At 40.7% G+C, this 16,060-nt stretch overlaps 1 protein-coding gene across 4 annotated transcripts in view; it reads left to right on the top strand.

Annotated features, from left to right (window-relative positions):
• Positions 1 to 16,060, top strand: part of LOC307041060 (DDB1- and CUL4-associated factor 1-like) — a 53,287-nt gene that overhangs the window by 13,715 nt on the left and 23,512 nt on the right. For all 4 annotated transcript variants that reach the window (XM_079684383.1, XM_079684385.1, XM_079684384.1 and 1 more), the window contains exons 13-16: positions 3,162 to 3,261; positions 3,949 to 4,118; positions 7,158 to 7,282; positions 7,933 to 8,009. In XM_079684383.1, the coding sequence (XP_079540509.1) occupies positions 3,162 to 3,261; positions 3,949 to 4,118; positions 7,158 to 7,282; positions 7,933 to 8,009 (472 nt within the window). The remainder of the gene's footprint in view (positions 1 to 3,161; positions 3,262 to 3,948; positions 4,119 to 7,157; positions 7,283 to 7,932; positions 8,010 to 16,060) is intronic.

The following is a 16,060-nucleotide window of genomic DNA, read 5'->3' as shown; positions in this document are numbered from 1 at the left end:
GGCAAAAGAACGGCGAAAAAAAAGTTTACAGAGAAGACAACAACAATTATCCCTTGCATGAAGCAAAATTATACAAAAAACAAATGACCCCGAACATGAAATACCTTCACGGAGTGCGTCGAGGCGCAAGCTGTCATCCAGAGAACAGGAGGGCTTAGCTAGCGCCTCGCTGCAATCTTTAAAGGTCATTTTCTCCAAATGAGTTTTTTCTCCTACTCTGAGTTCGAAATCTCAACTTCAGTAGCACTTAGACACACCAAACCTTCCAGTTATATTCCTATCAATATTATGAAGGCTTTTACAGAAGGGTTTGTTCATATATCATTCATAGCCTGAATTATACAACATTGTATACCTAAAAACATGGCAAAAATTGATATTTTAGGGCTGTTGACAGTATTTTCTGATCTATGGAGTGATAAAAAGAGATATCCAAAATCCCTTCTGTAAAAGCCTTAGATGCTAATATGACTACAAAATGAAACAAGAATTTTGAACCTGGCTTTATCCAAAGTTCAGATTTCGATTCCTGAAATGTGTTAAAATATGCACATATTTGATGACATAATGGCTAATTTGCATATTTAAACATGCTATTTCAGAAAACTTGCAATAAAAAAGACAATTGCCTTATTGTAAGTAATTCACTGGAGAAATGTCTAGCTGATATCTTTAAGTTAAAAAAATTACCCTATTCACCTGGGGTGTCTCGCCTTAAGATGCAGAAGGAGTCATTTTGCATGCTAAGTAGCCATGTGCTTTCTGGGGCTAAATATTTACCAGTAAACCGATTTAACCGGTAAAAGTTCCTTCAAAATAAGAGTCCCGATCTTATTACTATCAAAATAAAAGTGCAAAACGAAAACTTTACCATAGGACAATATTGGCATACAAATATAATCACTTCTCTAAAAGGTAACACATTTTAAATATAGTTAGACATATTAGAGGTTATTTACAATAATAATAATATTAATATTAGTAATACGCTTTATATTTGTATAGCACCTATTACAAGAATTGTAGCCAAACTGGCTTCACAGCAGTTCAATAGACAGATTAGTATAACATGACAGGATAAAAACAATGTAGAGGAGCAGCTACATTTCAACACATATATCCACGAAGGTTAATATATGAAGACTTGGACTCGGACTTGACTTGGACTCTTCTTAGGTGACTCGGACTTAGACTCGAACACAGGTAATGATGACTCGGACTCAGACTTGACTTGGACTCTTCTTGGGTGACTCAAACTTGGACTCGAACACAGGTAATGATGACTCGGACTCAACTCGGACACAGGTAATGATGACTCGGACTCAGACTTGACTTGGACTCTTCTTGGGTGACTCAAACTTGGACTCGAACACAGGTAATGATGACTCGGACTCAACTCGGACACTCCTTGGGTGACTTGGACTCGGACTCGACTACGACTCTCCCTTGGTGACTCGGACTTGGACTCGAAGAGTGGTGACTCGAGATTGACTTGGACTCGTGAATTGGTGACTTGACTACAACACTGCATCATGGCAACTGGAGAACAGCTAAGCTACTACTGACATCATTCAGGTGACTTTTCAGAGTTGTTGTGCCACCGTGGTCGGCCAGTTTCATATTGCATATTTGGCAAACTGCCTTCGTCTTATCGTCGTCCAATTTTTAAAATGGTCCCACACAGCTGAAGTCTTTGGAATTTTGTGTTCAGGTTTGTGAAGTAGGGCTGCACGATATTGGAAAAAACTGACTGCGATATTTTCTTCCCCTGCGATATGAAAAAATACAGGAATTGAAGAAAAGACCGTTTTTTTCCCCCGCAAACCATCCTTTCCTTTTTCTGAACTTTAATGCTAGACAATTGGTATTTTTTAACAATATTTAACCGGATGAAGGATTTTAGTCACGGACTTCTGGATCTTAAGTTATCAGAGCAACAAGCTGAGCTAGCTCGGTTACCCTGCTGTGATCGGATCAAGAAGGATTGTGATTGGTGGTTTGCTGCCCCTGACATGAGTTTTCCTTTTGTAGCAAGCAGCAAAATAATTGTAACATGACGTGTTTGAGTTCATTTGCCTACTTAATATCGCGCGTCCTAATTATTTTAATAAATAATCAAATAAATCGCACGTCCTGCGATGTGAATATCGCGCATGCGCCTAACGCGATTATCGTCACAACACGATATCGTGTAGCCCTAGTGTGAAGCGTGACGTTCGCAACGCTGTGAGTGAAAGCGATGTCAGGCGCCCAAGCTGAGATTATATATATTTCCGCATTTTAACCGTGCAATTAAAAAGTATAAATATAGTATACGAATGTGGCCATCTGCCTTTATTCATAGCATACATTTAGGGAAAAGAAAGAATATCCGAATAACGAAATTGAAAACCGAATAGTAGGCCAGCGACCGAATATTCGGATATTCGGGTGCATCCCTAATTTCATAATTTCATGTAATGATGTGTCTGTAAATGAAGCTTATCAATGATCACATGTCCGTGCAGTGTTTCCCACAGAATTTGATTCTATTTGTGGGGGCACCGCACCGCACCCCCCGCACCCCCCCCTCCGTCAAGAAAAGCTGAGGGCCCCTTAACCTATTCGCGGGTGGTCCAAGCATCCACCCCCCCCGCCCCCCTCAAATAAGATAATACATGCGAGTTCATGGCTACCGTAGACAACGATCTTGTTGCTCTGTGTTGCGTTGTTAATGAGTAAGAGACCGGAGTTGAGGATCCGTGGGGTTTATTCTCCCAAAAATATTATTTACAATTCAGGCATTTTGCAGACGCCTTATTCCAAAGCGACTTACAGGGACATTCTCCCTGGAGTAATTTTTTTTTTATTATGAGATCCATTTGTGGCGGACGATATTTAATTGTGGCTGCCCGGTGCCCGCTAGAAATAAATCAATGTATGGGAAACACTCAATCTGCAAAACATCTGCAAAGCGGTTAAAAGGGAAAATGCTACTAACCTTTGTTTTATATTGAAATAAAGTGTAAAGTAATTTTTCATTATCTTCTGTATTCCCTTTTTTCTATATTTATATTTTCTTGCAAACATTCTCAGACTATTCATAATACTATACATCTTTTTAATTAGCTCCTTTTTTACTTACGCTTTTAAGTTGATTTCATTATTGATGTTTTGATCAGGTATTTTGAGGCTCACCTGGCAGTGAAGGCTGAGCAGGTCAAACAGTCTCTGCACAACTCAGACGGAGGAAGCACCGTGCCCCAGCAGCCCTTCTATAAGGTATTTAAAGTGTTTGATAAGGTGTTTGATGTGTTTGATAAGGTATTTAATGTGTTTAATAAGGTATTTATGTGTTTATCAGGTATTTAATGTGTTTGATAAGGTGTTTGATGTGTTTGATAAGGTATTTAATGTGTTTAATAAGGTATTTATGTGTTTAATAAGGTATTTATGTGTTTAATAAGGTATTTAATGTGTTTTATAAGGTGTTTAATGTTTATCATGACTTTTTTGTACAGAAATGTTAGAAATGAACTGATGAAGATACATGCTGTCTGTATTTTCTGACTCTTTCCAAGCAGCTTAAATTCACAGGTGTTTCCAGCAAAGAAATAGAGCTATAAATTAAAACAATGTGACTTTCTATTTATATATGTTTATATCCGTAATTTGCTATGGTGTGAGAATACAGAAATTGCTCTAAAATAAAAAAAATCTGTTATTGAGATGTATATAAAAACAGAAAGCAGTAAATCTAGACTTTTAAGAGCCTGAAAATGTGCCTTTTCTTACAATTTGGCATAAAAAAATCCCACTAGCGACAATAAAATATCATTTGTTTGTTTCTCTTATTGTGTAAACTAATATATTGTAAATGTTAAAGTGTGTTAAGGACTCTTCCTGCTCCACCCTATCTAATATATATATGTGTGTTTAGGGCTCTATCTAATATGTGTGTGTGTTTAGGCATACACGTACACCAGGGAGCAGGTGATTGAGATGATGGAGTACCTGATCGAGAGCGCCCCCCCGCAGCTCCACTGGGAGCCGGTGGAGCTTTTCTACAAGATGTCCTGCGTGCCTCTGATGCTGCAGCTCATCTCCACCGCCTGCGACTGGAGGACCTACTACGGCAGGTAGGAGGACACGCTCTCTCCTCGCTCTCTCTCTCCCTCCCTCTCTCTCTCCCTCGCTCTCCCTCTCTCGCTCCCTCTCGCTCTCCCTCTCTCCCTCCCTCTCTCTCTCCCTCGCTCTCGCTCCCTCTCGCTCTCCCTCTCTCTCTCTCTGAATAACCCCAGTTTCCGCATTTACATCAGTTAAAAGACAGTGGTTATGAAAAGTTTTATATTCAACATTACCAACGTGTGTGTGTATTTTTGTATTCATTCATTTCTTTTAAGATAGATAGGAGTGTGTGTGAGACATACAAATATAACGATAGTTACGGCTGTAACTATGGTTCTATGAGTCCTGGATGACCACCAGAGGCGGTGCTTTAGTACTGGATATGTCCATCGCGCGCATGCGCAGCTAGAGTACCAATAACAACAAAGTCACCTGTGACCCACGTGACACCGGCTATATCAGCCGGTGTCGTCAGAGGATCTGTTCCCAGAATCTTCTCGCGAGCACACAAGAATTCTGAGTGACAGGATACTCTGGCGGTCATCCAGGACTCATAGAACCGTAGTTACAGCCGTAACTATCGTTCTATTTCGTCCCTACTGACCGCCAGAGGCGGTGCTTTAGCACTGGATGACTTATACCAACCATGTCATGAAGAATCCAAGCCCTTACTCACCCAGCTGGAAGCAGCAGAGCTCGGTAACAGGACCACACCCAGAGGGTGAGGTGTGGCGAAATTGACCTGGTAGAACCTGGAGAATGTGCCAGAAGACGCCCACGACGCCGCGCCGCAGATGGTCTCCAGGGACACCCCTCTTAGGGCAGCCCACGATGTTGAGATGCTTCTTGTAGAGTGGCATCTCACCCCTGATGGCGGGGGGTGGCCACTGGCCCCATAGGCATGTGTGAAGGTATCAACCACCCAGTGGGACAGCTGCTGCTTAGAGAGAGCACGGCCCTTCCTAGTGCCACCATGGCAAATGAAGAGCAGCTCTGACTGCCGTATACAGGCCGTAGCATCAATATACGCCCTCAGGGCACGCACAGGGCACAGCAACTCAGGCGTGCTGCTCTCCTGTGGAATGTTAAAGCGTGCCAGCTGGATAGCCCGATTGGAGTGGGCTAGTGGAAGCACCTTGGGCAGGAACACCACATTCGGCCAGAGGGCAACACCCGAGCCATCGGAGTTCCGCCTCAGGCATGTATTGCTTACGGAGAGGGCATGAAGCTCTCCGACTCGCTTCCCTGAGGTTGTGGCAAGCAGAAATGCTGCCTTCAGGGACAGCCACTTAAGCCCGACCTGGGCCAGGGGCTCGAAGGGAGGAGATGATAGGGCATCCAGCACTAGGGGCAGGTCCCAATCCGGAGGGACGTTTGTGTGTATTGTGTTTGTTTCCCGGGGAAAACACCCACGAGAAACACCGGCTGTTGTTATGCCTGCTGTGACGTCAAGTTACTCCGTTCTCCGCTTGTTATGCCGTTACCAGCTTCAAAGCTGTATTGATCATCTGAATTTGCCGAAACAAGTTTAATATTCTGAAAGCCAAGACTTTGTTTATTTGAAATCAGATGAAAACAAACTGTAACGGAGCCTGCCGTGTTATCTATGATTACTATACGCTTACATTCATAATGTCAGCCGGAGGGAGGGGGGGCGGCGCTGCGGAAGAGCAGATTGCCTGTCATCTTCCCTTTACAAGCTTAAAGAATGTATTTATCGTGAGTTTGGAAATAAAAAGTTGCATATTCTGAAAGCCAAGACTTTGTTTGTTTAAAATCAAACAAAACACCCGAACCACGAAAAAATAGTTTTTTTTACGCAAATCCACGTTTATTTTTAAATGAGCCGTTGCGACTTCCGACTGATTTCGATAGAGCGGGTCACATTTGCACTCATACTGTGCTCGAGTGGATGGTGCTCTGGCATTCAGGATAGTTTCCCTGACAGATGCCGTGAAACCACCCAACGGTGGGTTGGGCCCCGCAGAGGCCACGCCCAGATCTGAAGGCGGTGAGGGTCGGGATGCCAAATCTGACCTTTGAGCTTTGACAGAAGGTCCGTCCTGTACGCCGAGTAGAACCCCCCCGGACTGAAGCAGAGGGTCCACTGGCTCGATTGCGCCCTTGGCCAAGAGGACGGACAACTCTTGGGCCAGAGCTAAGGCCTTCGCCGGATCGCTGACAACTGTCATTCTGACCCGGCCGAAGGCTAGGGGCTGGCGTCGGAACACCCAAGGGTCGGAAGTACAGGCAGCCCAGTAGCTGAGCTGCTGCTGGGAAAATCAGCCGGCCCCGGGACTTCAGGGCCTAGCCCCCCGGCCCCTGGAGCACCTTGGGGGGCGCCGGTAAGGTTCTGAGGCACAAGGCCGCCTGGGAGGCAGATAACCTGGGGCACGAAAGTCATTGGGAGGCGGTTGAGTGGGCCGCTGGGACCTCTGCAGACCACCCCTGTAAGCCGGTGGCTGAGTGCGGCTGCTAGAGCGGCCCCTGGGCCTGCTGGGAGTGGGCACAGGTCTGCGAAGACCCGAGAGCTGCTGCCTGGTCTGCCTAGCTTGGGCAGCACGCTCCAGTGCCTCCAGGGTATCTGACCCAAACAGCTCCCCTTGCTCGACTGGCACGCTACGGAGGATTCTCCTACATGTCTCCGTTAGTGGTGCCGGAACCGGAATCTGCAAGTGCGCCAGGGCTGTATGAATAATGGCCGTCATGGAGTCGTCCTCCACGCCCTGCAGAGGAGAGGGAAGCCTCCTCGAGCGGGACCTCGTCCTCCATCTCTTCATTGAAGAGGTTAGCCGAAGCCGCTAGCCACAAGGCATCCTCATACAGAGGTGCGGCAACTGAAGGACGGGCAGGCGGCACGCTAGAAGATGGAGCAGATCCTCTGACGACACCGGCTGATATAGCCGGTGTCACGTGGGTCACAGATGACTTTGTTGTTATTGGTACTCGAGCTGCGCATGCGTGCGATGGAGATATCCAGTGCTAAAGCACGTCAGTAGGGACGAAATAGAACCTGTGTGAGATAATGATAATCTAACCTGTGTGTGTAGGAGTGACACGGTGCGTTACGCTCTGGATATCCTGGCCCTCCTGGTGGTGGTTCCTAAAGTCCAGCTGGTGCTCGCTGAGACCGTGGAGGTTCTGGACGAGACCCGCTCCCCCGTCTCCACTGTGGGTCAGTGACGTTTCACTGTGGATCTACTTTATGTTATTATTATTATTATTATCAGAGAGGGGAAAAGTACTCGCATCCTTTACTAAGTAGAAGTAAAGATACTCGTGTAGGGCTGCTCGATTATGGCAAAAATCATAATCTCGATTATTTGGGTCAATAATTGATATCACGATTATTAAAAACGATTATCGATTTACTCAAAACATCAATTTATTGAGAAAAAAAATGGAACAGTATGTTTTTAACAGTTGATTACCCTGAACTTCAAGAAGTATAATTCAACTGAAAAACCAATACAAAAAATTATTGAAAATTTTTTAATTAAAACATTTAAAATAAAATAAATAATCGTTATTTTCATAATCGTTGCAAACCAAAATCGTAATTGCGATTCAAATACGATTAATTGAGCAGCCCTATACTCGTGTTTAAAATACTCTGGTGAAAGTAGAAGTACTGACTAAACTTCTTTACTCAAGTCAAAGTAAAGAACTTTGAAATGTACTTCAGTAAAAAGTACCCATAACTAGCAGCTGTTTTAAAGAGTACCTGACCTCCCTTTATATTAATGGAACAGTAACAGTAACAAAGTATTTGTACTCCACTACTTCCCAGCTCTGCTTCTTATTCTAATGAACGATGTTCTGCAGGAATGAGCATCATTCTGGGCGTGGCGGAGGGAGAGGTGTTCGTCCACGATGCAGAGATCCAGAAGTCTGCTCTGCAGGTGAGACGCTCCTTTAATCTGCTGCGCTGATGCATGCTAACTATGGGATGGATTGCCATTAAATGTTTGTATTTGTCCAACAACGGGGACATTCACAGGGTGGGCAGTGCAAGTATCTTATGTGTTTTTATAGGGCAAATAAAGTATTTCTAAGGTATCTAATGCAGTGTATCAGGTATCTAATGCAGTGTATCAGGTATCTAATGCAGTGTATCAGGTATCTAATGCAGTGTATCAGGTATCTAATGCAGTGTATCAGGTATCTAATGCAGTGTATCAGGTATCTAATGCAGTGTATCAGGTATCTAATGCAGTGTATCAGGTATCTAATGCAGTGTATCAGGTATCTAATGCAGTGTATGAGGTATCTAATGCAGTGTATCAGGTATCTAATGCAGTGTATCAGGTATCTAATGCAGTGTATCAGGTATCTAATGCAGTGTATCAGGTATCTAATGCAGTGTATCAGGTATCTAATGCAGTGTATCAGGTATCTAATGCAGTGTATGAGGTATCTAATGCAGTGTATGAGGTATCTAATGCAGTGTATCAGGTATCTAATGCAGTGTATCAGGTATCTAATGCAGTGTATCAAGTATCTAATGCAGTGTATCTGGTATCTAATGCAGTGTATCAGGTATCTAATGCAGTGTATGAGGTATCTAATGCAGTGTATGAGGTATCTAATGCAGTGTATGAGGTATCTAATGCAGTGTATCAGGTATCTAATGCAGTGTATGAGGTATCTAATGCAGTGTATGAGGTATCTAATGCAGTGTATCAGGTATCTAATGCAGTGTATCAGGTATCTAATGCAGTGTATGAGGTATCTAATGCAGTGTATCAGGTATCTAATGCAGTGTATGAGGTATCTAATGCAGTGTATCAGGTATCTAATGCAGTGTATCAGGTATCTAATGCAGTGTATCAGGTATCTAATGCAGTGTATCAGGTATCTAATGCAGTGTATGAGGTATCTAATGCAGTGTATGAGGTATCTAATGCAGTGTATCAGGTATCTAATGTAGTGTATCAGGTATCTAATGCAGTGTATCAGGTATCTAATGCAGTGTATGAGGTATCTAATGCAGTGTATCAGGTATCTAATGCAGTGTATCAGGTATCTAATGCAGTGTATCAGGTATCTAATGCAGTGTATCAGGTATCTAATGCAGTGTATCAGGTATCTAATGCAGTGTATCAGGTATCTAATGCAGTGTATCAGGTATCTAATGCAGTGTATCAGGTATCTAATGCAGTGTATCAGGTATCTAATGCAGTGTATCAGGTATCTAATGCAGTGTATCAGGTATCTAATGCAGTGTATCAGGTATCTAATGCAGTGTATCAGGTATCTAATGCAGTGTATCAGGTATCTAATGCAGTGTATCAGGTATCTAATGCAGTGTATCAGGTATCTAATGTAGTGTATCAGGTATCTAATGCAGTGTATGAGGTATCTAATGCAGTGTATGAGGTATCTAATGCAGTGTATGAGGTATCTAATGCAGTGTATCAGGTATCTAATGCAGTGTATCAGGTATCTAATGCAGTGTATGAGGTATCTAATGTAGTGTATCAGGTATCTAATGCAGTGTATCAGGTATCTAATGCAGTGTATCAGGTATCTAATGCAGTGTATCAGGTATCTAATGCAGTGTATCAGGTATCTAATGCAGTGTATCAGGTATCTAATGCAGTGTATCAGGTATCTAATGCAGTGTATCAGGTATCTAATGCAGTGTATCAGGTATCTAATGCAGTGTATCAGGTATCTAATGCAGTGTATCAGGTATCTAATGCAGTGTATCAGGTATCTAATGTAGTGTATCAGGTATCTAATGTAGTGTATCAGGTATCTAATGTAGTGTATCAGGTATCTAATGCAGTGTATCAGGTATCTAATGTAGTGTATCAGGTATCTAATGTAGTGTATCAGGTATCTAATGTAGTGTATCAGGTATCTAATGCAGTGTATCAGGTATCTAATGCAGTGTATCAGGTATCTAATGCAGTGTATCAGGTATCTAATGTAGTGTATCAGGTATCTAATGCAGTGTATCAGGTATCTAATGCAGTGTATCAGGTATCTAATGCAGTGTATCAGGTATCTAATGCAGTGTATCAGGTATCTAATGTAGTGTATCAGGTATCTAATGTAGTGTATCAGGTATCTAATGCAGTGTATCAGGTATCTAATGCAGTGTATCAGGTATCTAATGCAGTGTATCAGGTATCTAATGCAGTGTATCAGGTATCTAATGTAGTGTATCAGGTATCTAATGCAGTGTATCAGGTATCTAATGTAGTGTATCAGGTATCTAATGCAGTGTATCAGGTATCTAATGCAGTGTATCAGGTATCTAATGCTAGTGTATCAGGTATCTAATGCAGTGTATCAGGTATCTAATGCAGTGTATCAGGTATCTAATGCAGTGTATCAGGTATCTAATGCAGTGTATCAGGTATCTAATGCAGTGTATGAGGTATCTAATGCAGTGTATCAGGTATCTAATGCAGTGTATCAGGTATCTAATGCAGTGTATCAGGTATCTAATGCAGTGTATCAGGTATCTAATGCAGTGTATCAGGTATCTAATGCAGTGTATCAGGTATCTAATGCAGTGTATCAGGTATCTAATGCAGTGTATGAGGTATCTAATGCAGTGTATCAGGTATCTAATGCAGTGTATCAGGTATCTAATGTAGTGTATCAGGTATCTAATGTAGTGTATCAGGTATCTAATGCAGTGTATCAGGTATCTAATGTAGTGTATCAGGTATCTAATGCAGTGTATCAGGTATCTAATGTAGTGTATCAGGTATCTAATGTAGTGTATCAGGTATCTAATGCAGTGTATCAGGTATCTAATGTAGTGTATCAGGTATCTAATGCAGTGTATGAGGTATCTAATGTAGTGTATCAGGTATCTAATGTAGTGTATCAGGTATCTAATGTAGTGTATCAGGTATCTAATGTAGTGTATCAGGTATCTAATGCAGTGTATCAGGTATCTAATGCAGTGTATCAGGTATCTAATGCAGTGTATCAGGTATCTAATGCAGTGTATGAGGTATCTAATGTAGTGTATCAGGTATCTAATGTAGTGTATCAGGTATCTAATGTAGTGTATCAGGTATCTAATGTAGTGTATCAGGTATCTAATGCAGTGTATGAGGTATCTAATGCAGTGTATCAGGTATCTAATGCAGTGTATCAGGTATCTAATGCAGTGTATCAGGTATCTAATGCAGTGTATCAGGTATCTAATGTAGTGTATCAGGTATCTAATGTAGTGTATCAGGTATCTAATGCAGTGTATGAGGTATCTAATGTAGTGTATCAGGTATCTAATGCAGTGTATCAGGTATCTAATGCAGTGTATCAGGTATCTAATGCAGTGTATGAGGTATCTAATGTAGTGTATCAGGTATCTAATGTAGTGTATGAGGTATCTAATGTAGTGTATCAGGTATCTAATGCAGTGTATCAGGTATCTAATGCAGTGTATCAGGTATCTAATGCAGTGTATCAGGTATCTAATGTAGTGTATCAGGTATCTAATGTAGTGTATCAGGTATCTAATGTAGTGTATCAGGTATCTAATGTAGTGTATCAGGTATCTAATGCAGTGTATCAGGTATCTAATGCAGTGTATCAGGTATCTAATGCAGTGTATGAGGTATCTAATGTAGTGTATCAGGTATCTAATGTAGTGTATGAGGTATCTAATGTAGTGTATCAGGTATCTAATGCAGTGTATCAGGTATCTAATGTAGTGTATCAGGTATCTAATGCAGTGTATCAGGTATCTAATGTAGTGTATCAGGTATCTAATGCAGTGTATCAGGTATCTAATGCAGTGTATCAGGTATCTAATGTAGTGTATCAGGTATCTAATGCAGTGTATCAGGTATCTAATGCAGTGTATCAGGTATCTAATGTAGTGTATCAGGTATCTAATGTAGTGTATCAGGTATCTAATGTAGTGTATCAGGTATCTAATGCAGTGTATCAGGTATCTAATGTAGTGTATCAGGTATCTAATGCAGTGTATCAGGTATCTAATGCAGTGTATGAGGTATCTAATGCAGTGTATGAGGTATCTAATGCAGTGTATCAGGTATCTAATGCAGTGTATCAGGTATCTAATGCAGTGTATCAGGTATCTAATGCAGTGTATCAGGTATCTAATGCAGTGTATCAGGTATCTAATGCAGTGTATCAGGTATCTAATGTAGTGTATGAGGTATCTAATGTAGTGTATCAGGTATCTAATGCAGTGTATCAGGTATCTAATGCAGTGTATGAGGTATCTAATGCAGTGTATCAGGTATCTAATGCAGTGTATCAGGTATCTAATGCAGTGTATGAGGTATCTAATGCAGTGTATCAGGTATCTAATGCAGTGTATCAGGTATCTAATGCAGTGTATGAGGTATCTAATGCAGTGTATCAGGTATCTAATGTAGTGTATCAGGTATCTAATGCAGTGTATGAGGTATCTAATGCAGTGTATCAGGTATCTAATGCAGTGTATGAGGTATCTAATGCAGTGTATCAGGTATCTAATGCAGTGTATCAGGTATCTAATGCAGTGTATGAGGTATCTAATGCAGTGTATCAGGTATCTAATGTAGTGTATCAGGTATCTAATGCAGTGTATGAGGTATCTAATGCAGTGTATCAGGTATCTAATGCAGTGTATCAGGTATCTAATGTAGTGTATCAGGTATCTAATGCAGTGTATGAGGTATCTAATGCAGTGTATCAGGTATCTAATGCAGTGTATGAGGTATCTAATGCAGTGTATCAGGTATCTAATGCAGTGTATCAGGTATCTAATGCAGTGTATCAGGTATCTAATGCAGTGTATCAGGTATCTAATGCAGTGTATCAGGTATCTAATGCAGTGTATGAGGTATCTAATGCAGTGTATCAGGTATCTAATGTAGTGTATCAGGTATCTAATGCAGTGTATCAAGGTATCTAATGCAGTGTATCAGGTATCTAATGCAGTGTATGAGGTATCTAATGCAGTGTATCAGGTATCTAATGCAGTGTATCAGGTATCTAATGCAGTGTATCAGGTATCTAATGCAGTGTATCAGGTATCTAATGCAGTGTATGAGGTATCTAATGCAGTGTATGAGGTATCTAATGCAGTGTATCAGGTATCTAATGTAGTGTATCAGGTATCTAATGCAGTGTATCAGGTATCTAATGCAGTGTATGAGGTATCTAATGTAGTGTATCAGGTATCTAATGCAGTGTATGAGGTATCTAATGCAGTGTATCAGGTATCTAATGCAGTGTATGAGGTATCTAATGCAGTGTATCAGGTATCTAATGTAGTGTATCAGGTATCTAATGCAGTGTATCAGGTATCTAATGCAGTGTATGAGGTATCTAATGTAGTGTATCAGGTATCTAATGCAGTGTATCAGGTATCTAATGCAGTGTATCAGGTATCTAATGTAGTGTATCAGGTATCTAATGCAGTGTATCAGGTATCTAATGCAGTGTATGAGGTATCTAATGCAGTGTATCAGGTATCTAATGTAGTGTATCAGGTATCTAATGCAGTGTATCAGGTATCTAATGTAGTGTATCAGGTATCTAATGCAGTGTATCAGGTATCTAATGTAGTGTATCAGGTATCTAATGCAGTGTATCAGGTATCTAATGCAGTGTATGAGGTATCTAATGCAGTGTATGAGGTATCTAATGCAGTGTATCAGGTATCTAATGTAGTGTATCAGGTATCTAATGCAGTGTATCAGGTATCTAATGCAGTGTATCAGGTATCTAATGTAGTGTATCAGGTATCTAATGCAGTGTATCAGGTATCTAATGCAGTGTATCAGGTATCTAATGCAGTGTATCAGGTATCTAATGTAGTGTATCAGGTATCTAATGCAGTGTATCAGGTATCTAATGCAGTGTATCAGGTATCTAATGTAGTGTATCAGGTATCTAATGCAGTGTATCAGGTATCTAATGCAGTGTATCAGGTATCTAATGCAGTGTATCAGGTATCTAATGCAGTGTATCAGGTATCTAATGCAGTGTATCAGGTATCTAATGCAGTGTATCAGGTATCTAATGCAGTGTATCAGGTATCTAATGTAGTGTATCAGGTATCTAATGTAGTGTATCAGGTATCTAATGCAGTGTATCAGGTATCTAATGCAGTGTATCAGGTATCTAATGTAGTGTATCAGGTATCTAATGCAGTGTATGAGGTATCTAATGCAGTGTATCAGGTATCTAATGTAGTGTATCAGGTATCTAATGCAGTGTATCAGGTATCTAATGCAGTGTATGAGGTATCTAATGTAGTGTATCAGGTATCTAATGTAGTGTATCAGGTATCTAATGCAGTGTATCAGGTATCTAATGCAGTGTATGAGGTATCTAATGCAGTGTATCAGGTATCTAATGTAGTGTATCAGGTATCTAATGCAGTGTATGAGGTATCTAATGCAGTGTATGAGGTATCTAATGCAGTGTATCAGGTATCTAATGTAGTGTATCAGGTATCTAATGCAGTGTATGAGGTATCTAATGCAGTGTATCAGGTATCTAATGTAGTGTATCAGGTATCTAATGTAGTGTATCAGGTATCTAATGCAGTGTATCAGGTATCTAATGCAGTGTATCAGGTATCTAATGTAGTGTATCAGGTATCTAATGCAGTGTATCAGGTATCTAATGTAGTGTATCAGGTATCTAATGCAGTGTATCAGGTATCTAATGTAGTGTATCAGGTATCTAATGCAGTGTATCAGGTATCTAATGTAGTGTATCAGGTATCTAATGCAGTGTATGAGGTATCTAATGTAGTGTATCAGGTATCTAATGTAGTGTATCAGGTATCTAATGCAGTGTATCAGGTATCTAATGCAGTGTATGAGGTATCTAATGCAGTGTATCAGGTATCTAATGTAGTGTATCAGGTATCTAATGTAGTGTATCAGGTATCTAATGTAGTGTATCAGGTATCTAATGTAGTGTATCAGGTATCTAATACAGTGTATCAGGTATCTAATGCAGTGTATCAGGTATCTAATGCAGTGTATCAGGTATCTAATGCAGTGTATCAGGTATCTAATGTAGTGTATCAGGTATCTAATGTAGTGTATCAGGTATCTAATGCAGTGTATCAGGTATCTAATGCAGTGTATCAGGTATCTAATGCAGTGTATGAGGTATCTAATGCAGTGTATCAGGTATCTAATGCAGTGTATCAGGTATCTAATGTAGTGTATCAGGTATCTAATGCAGTGTATCAGGTATCTAATGCAGTGTATCAGGTATCTAATGTAGTGTATCAGGTATCTAATGCAGTGTATCAGGTATCTAATGCAGTGTATCAGGTATCTAATGCAGTGTATCAGGTATCTAATGCAGTGTATCAGGTATCTAATGCAGTGTATCAGGTATCTAATGCAGTGTATCAGGTATCTAATGCAGTGTATCAGGTATCTAATGCAGTGTATCAGGTATCTAATGCAGTGTATCAGGTATCTAATGCAGTGTATCAGGTATCTAATGCAGTGTATCAGGTATCTAATGCAGTGTATCAGGTATCTAATGTAGTGTATCAGGTATCTAATGCAGTGTATCAGGTATCTAATGCAGTGTATCAGGTATCTAATGCAGTGTATCAGGTATCTAATGCAGTGTATCAGGTATCTAATGCAGTGTATCAGGTATCTAATGTAGTGTATCAGGTATCTAATGCAGTGTATCAGGTATCTAATGCAGTGTATCAGGTATCTAATGCAGTGTATCAGGTATCTAATGCAGTGTATCAGGTATCTAATGCAGTGTATCAGGTATCTAATGCAGTGTATGAGGTATCTAATGCAGTGTATCAGGTATCTAATGCAGTGTATCAGGTATCTAATGTAGTGTATCAGGTATCTAATGCAGTGTATCAGGTATCTAATGCAGTGTATCAGGTATCTAATGCAGTGTATCAGGTATCTAATGCAGTGTATCAGGTATCTAATGCAGTGTATGAGGTATCTAATGCAGTGTATCA

The sequence above is a fragment of the Notothenia rossii genome (genome assembly GCF_949606895.1).
Source record: "Notothenia rossii genome assembly, chromosome: 5".
Taxonomy (NCBI): domain Eukaryota; kingdom Metazoa; phylum Chordata; class Actinopteri; order Perciformes; family Nototheniidae; genus Notothenia; species Notothenia rossii.
The sequence above is the reverse complement of the archived record's forward strand: the minus strand, read 5'-3'. Positions and strand labels throughout refer to the sequence as shown.